At 39.0% G+C, this 4,847-nt stretch overlaps 1 protein-coding gene across 1 annotated transcript; it reads left to right on the top strand.

Annotated features, from left to right (window-relative positions):
- The first annotated feature begins 216 nt into the window (after positions 1–216).
- On the top strand, positions 217–3,324 carry LOC136244859 (uncharacterized). Its single transcript, XM_066036399.1, has 7 exons — positions 217–380; positions 1,328–2,084; positions 2,225–2,430; positions 2,482–2,591; positions 2,644–2,694; positions 2,755–2,837; positions 2,899–3,324. The coding sequence occupies exons 3-6, from the start codon at positions 2,304–2,306 to the stop codon at positions 2,791–2,793; spliced, it is 327 nt and encodes a 108-aa protein (XP_065892471.1). The 5' UTR covers positions 217–380; positions 1,328–2,084; positions 2,225–2,303; the 3' UTR covers positions 2,794–2,837; positions 2,899–3,324.
- The last annotated feature ends 1,523 nt before the right edge of the window (positions 3,325–4,847 follow it).

Raw genomic sequence — 4,847 nt, 5'->3', positions numbered from 1 at the left:
TTAGCACAATGTTGTATTGTACATATTATTTGATTATTAATGAAATCACTAACCTCACAAAAGATTTAGCTGAAACAATGTAGTGCAGCACTCCTTCACACCACTAGACTGATACGAACTAGAGCACGAGGACATCCAGAGTAATTATATCACGTGTGTACCTGTCAGCAAATTTTGCAATCACGTGTAAAGAACATTCTAGAATAGCTCACGTGATAGTTGCCAATTTACAAGCAAGAAAAATTTTCATTACCGCGTGGCTACTTATCCTAGATGGTAAAGGCAAAAATATGAGTAATTGCCGCGATGGAAAACAGCACTACTGTTTTATTAAGAGGAGAAGGAACAGGAATATGCAGGATATGCTTTCAAAGCAGTTTGTAAGTTTACTATTAAGCAGTGTACGGTCAGTAAGAATAACTCCGTGTACATTTTGAAGTTACCCTCATCTACTTAAGGTGGTAGCTACCCGATAACGAGGTTACCACGAACAGGTTGTGGCTTCCTATGAATATATTAGTGACAAAAAGAATGGTAGCGGAACTAACTTTCTGCAGCGATTATGTAGTCTATAACAACTAGGAAGTACCTGTGGTAAGCCATTAATCCTGCACTTTCTACTAATCACTACAACGCTTGTACATCTTCATCAATTAGCAGGTGCCTGCATATGAAAAAGTTTGCTACATAGCACGGACATTATTTTGCTTAATCACTGGAGACTAATTTTCACAAACTAACCTGCAGAACTAATTCACAATGCTTTCGTTTCATTGTAACACCAATGTAGTGAAGGTTAATGACTATTAAGACATCAAAATATCTCAGAGCGTTCCTTTCCAAATATCTACCATTCAATTCACCATAGAAAGATTTTCAACCTTAAAATGACGAGCTTAAGTTTCCTGATTTCCTTCTCCTATAGTTCATCTTAATCGCTATTCATTGCTTTTTGCAAATCTGGTTCAGAATCTGAGGTATCACGTGTCGCGGGTTATTATGCCTTTTATTGCATTCCTCCAAAATGTATGGGGAAATTTGAGTATGGTGAGTTCAAATGTTTTCAGAAGGACTGTGGGATAGTCATTGCCCACTTCTCATTTCTGTAAATTAAATGCCCAGATCCAATTACGTGTGATTTATCAGGTAGCTGCCACCTTAAATATGTAACTGGATCTGGTTTTTATAGTACAGTTTTAAGTGTGGCTAGATATGGGAAAACTGGTATTTTTGTGTAGTTATAAGTACTGGTTTTTTCTGTATATTCAGAATAATGGATTAATTCATTTAATGTATTCAACATATGTTTAAAATTTAATAAATACAGGATATGCAGACTTATTGGGATAATAAGATAAGTTATTGTGCAACACTCATTGACGCAGGCGCCTGCACCGTTGGCCAATGGAATTGGAACATTTACTCCAAGTTGTCTCATATTTTACTGGGTCCACTCAGTATTCTGGAAGAAGTTGAAATATCTTTCTCTTGATATCATTTAATACCGAGATTGGCAGAGCAGGGTAACGACTGGTTCCAAATACAGTACATCTGACTAATACATTGTCTCCAAAATAAGACTTTTGGGCTAGCTTTTGGGCAAGATCTGAGATCTTATCTGTCTCATGGTAATGCTTGTACTTTGCTATCACGATGTCTGGATCCACAAGTTTTGTTCTGTCGATGTCACTCAATGACAACATTCCATATTTGAGTGACTTCTTAGATTGTTGTATTGGATTACAGTGATATGCTGATGTTGCTGATACTGGTGTTTGTGATGATACTGGTGTTTGTGATGCTCCTGGTGTTTGTGATGCTCTGTGTGCTGATGATGTTACTGATGGTGTTACTGATATCCAGTGAGGGGTGGATGGTGGACTGCTGGAGGTGGTGGCATGGCACCTGGCTGGATGGCTGTTTCTTATTTCAACTTGTTGTTCTGTGTGAAAAATAAAATCATTGTACCATTGGCCTTGTGTTCAAGAGCTTCAAGCCTGGTAATGAAGGATCTTTGGGATTCCAACAATTGTTTTGTATGGGCCCCCAGCATTTGTTTGATTGACTCTTCCAAGAATTGCAAGGTGCCAGTGTTATTGGTGATGTCACTGCCATAATTATTGTGGTTACGGTTGTTCTTATTGCTGTTGTCACACATCACACTACCATTCTCAGACTCTGTAATTAATAATCGCAATTACATTCATATATATATTTTTTATAGGTAGATACCTGAAGAGTAGTATTTCAGTTGTTCATGTGGGTCCCAACTGAAGTCATCGTCCATATATCGTAATTCATCGATGACCCTGTCAGCCTGTGGAGATGTGATGTCGAGCTCTAAGACCAATGAGCTAAATGGGTCCAATTTTGGACTGGTTGTTGGAGGTACAAAAGGGAAGGTGTTAAAGTGGTTGGGCACTGATCCCGGTGAGGATGTCTCAGGTAGTATTGAGTGATTCGATGTTGTTGCTGTTGCAGGGAGAATGGCAGCTGTTGCTGCCACAGGGAGATTGGCAGGAGTTGTCACCACTATAGGAGGAGTGGCAGTTGTTGCTGATACAGGGAGAGTGGCAAAAGCTGTCATTGCTGTAGGGAGAGTCATCATCTCTGCAGCTTGAGTGGTAGTTGCCACTGGCATAGGGAGTCTGGGAGTTGTTCTCATCACCTCAGGGAGAGCTGCCACCACCGCAGGTAAAATTGTAGAAGCTGTTGGTGCCACAGGAAGAATGTCAGTTGTTGTCACTGTTGCAGGGAGAGTCGTCAGCTCTGCAGTTGGAGTGGCTGACATAGGGAGCCTGGGAGTTGTCATCTTGTCAGGGAGAGTCGTCACCAATGTAGGTTGAATGGATGTCGGTGCTACCTGAGTACAACTGATGGATGTTGTTGTCACTATAGAACTGGCAGGAGAACTGGAGAATGTTGGTGTGACAAACAAAATTGTACCTGTAGTTTAAATTGAGCTCAACACAATGTATTGGAAAACTTTAATGTTACTTACCACTAGCTTTCTTTCTTTTTTATGTTTCTTTTTGTAGTGTTTCTTTTTGTAGTATTTCTTTTTGTAGTGTTTCTTTACTTTTTCGTTTTCTTTTCCTTTTTTTTGGCGTGTTGGTTGGTGGTGCTTTCTTGGGGATTGCTCCCTGTGGTGGTAACCATTCGCCAGCAACAAACCTATCTTATTTTTTCCATTTCAAATTTTGTGCCTAGAAATTTTATTTACTACATGTAATTACATATACTTTGTATAGTTTTAGTTCACCTCGTGCTACAATAGTGGCTTTGTGTTCTATCTTCTTTTTGCCAACAGTTACAATACATTCTTCACCAATACTACGTTGGCGGGGTTGTACACTGTCAGCATTCACAGAGGACACACTTCCCTCTGGCCAAAGTACCACGTAATGGCAGTAGCATTCTGTGAAAAATAACAGCAATTAATGGGCTAGTGGTAAAAGGCATGGTGGTTTGTGGTCGGACTCTTGGGTGGCTTCGGGTTTATTCAACAAATTACATTAGAGGCTACAGGTGATACCGCACCACAAACCACCAATGACTTACCGGCTTCTGCATTAATGAGCGCTAACGCTCGTCGGAGACTCATAGGTTCCATAACGGCATGTCAGTTTCAGCACTCGCTGCACTCGTACGTTAAGGATGAATTACTGTACAGCTGTGCTCGTACAATAGTGAATACAGTACCCGCCCATTTTTCGTTAAAACGATTACGCAATCGTTTAAACGCTTCTGCGTAATCGTTTTTATTGCCATGCTATCGTTTTGTTACCATGCAATCGTTTTATTACCATGCAATCGTTTTATTGTGCAATCGTTACAACTATCATATTAGTACAAATCTATGATGGTTTAAAAAAAACGAAATGTAAACTTTTTTTTGACCCATACTGTATATAAACAAGGATTTAAAATCCTGAGGTGACGTCAATAATTGCCTTGGCGTACACATAATACTAATATCTTCAGGGTCAATATTGAACATAAGCAGGGACATATTTAGGGAGGTTTCCTTGGGTTCTGGAAACCCCTTTACAATTAAATTTCTAGGCTTGCAGCAAGTGTTATTATCTGGCTACAGAAGAGCTGATCTGTTAACACTGTACCAGGGCACATCAGTGCTGGGACAACTTGTAAGTACCAACTAATATGACAATTGTTGGTGATTACTCTAGATTATTGAATCAGCTTCCTGAATCATTTGCAATAGTTTCCTACAATACTGAACAAACTTAACATACCATGTTACATACCATGCTCATTGAGGGACATTGCTAGCAACAGTCCATCAGGCTATGCATGTACTTCTTGCCTAACAACACTTAACATTAACAAACTTAAAACTAATATTTTCAATAGGAAAAAAAAAAAGATCAACAACTTCTGTTTAGACAACAGAATGTACGCGTGACACACACACACGAATTTAATATTTCGTATTTCTAGTATTTTGAGAAATCCTGAAAGTGAATGAGTGTGGAAGTAGTTTGATAATTGTACATAATGTTTCATTTTGTTTGGAGTTGCCACAATAGGAAAGGAAGGTGTGCTAAAGATACAGACAGAAATCAGCTCTATGGGTGCATGCCACAGCAAGTTAAGTCTAGAAGACTGGTCTCATGAGGCAAGGAGAAGGTGTACTATGCAAGGTACATCAGAAATTCAAGGACACAATGGTGTTACATGTCTATCAACTGAATCAGTATATCATTCATTTACCAGTTGTAAATTTTCTGTACTGTAATAACTTTTTTCTCTCTCGTTATATCACCCTTATAGGTGATTTCATTATGCCAAAAACCTAGTATAATACAAATTTTCTAATGCACATG

The sequence above is a fragment of the Dysidea avara genome, chromosome 14 (assembly GCF_963678975.1).
Source record: "Dysidea avara chromosome 14, odDysAvar1.4, whole genome shotgun sequence".
Taxonomy (NCBI): Eukaryota; Metazoa; Porifera; class Demospongiae; order Dictyoceratida; family Dysideidae; genus Dysidea; species Dysidea avara.
This window is presented reverse-complemented; position numbering and strand designations above follow the sequence as displayed.

What these genes read in the sequence shown, in the direction of transcription:
- LOC136244859 (XM_066036399.1), top strand. Translation starts at nt 2,304, where the DNA reads ATGACCCTGTCAGCCTGTGGAGATGTGATGTCGAGCTCTAAGACCAAT. An exon ending in GTGGTTGGGCACTGATCCCG is followed by an intron (nt 2,431 to 2,481) that starts GTGAGGATGTCT and finishes TTGCTGTTGCAG; the next exon opens with GGAGAATGGCAGCTGTTGCT. An exon ending in TGGCAAAAGCTGTCATTGCT is followed by an intron (nt 2,592 to 2,643) that starts GTAGGGAGAGTC and finishes CCACTGGCATAG; the next exon opens with GGAGTCTGGGAGTTGTTCTC.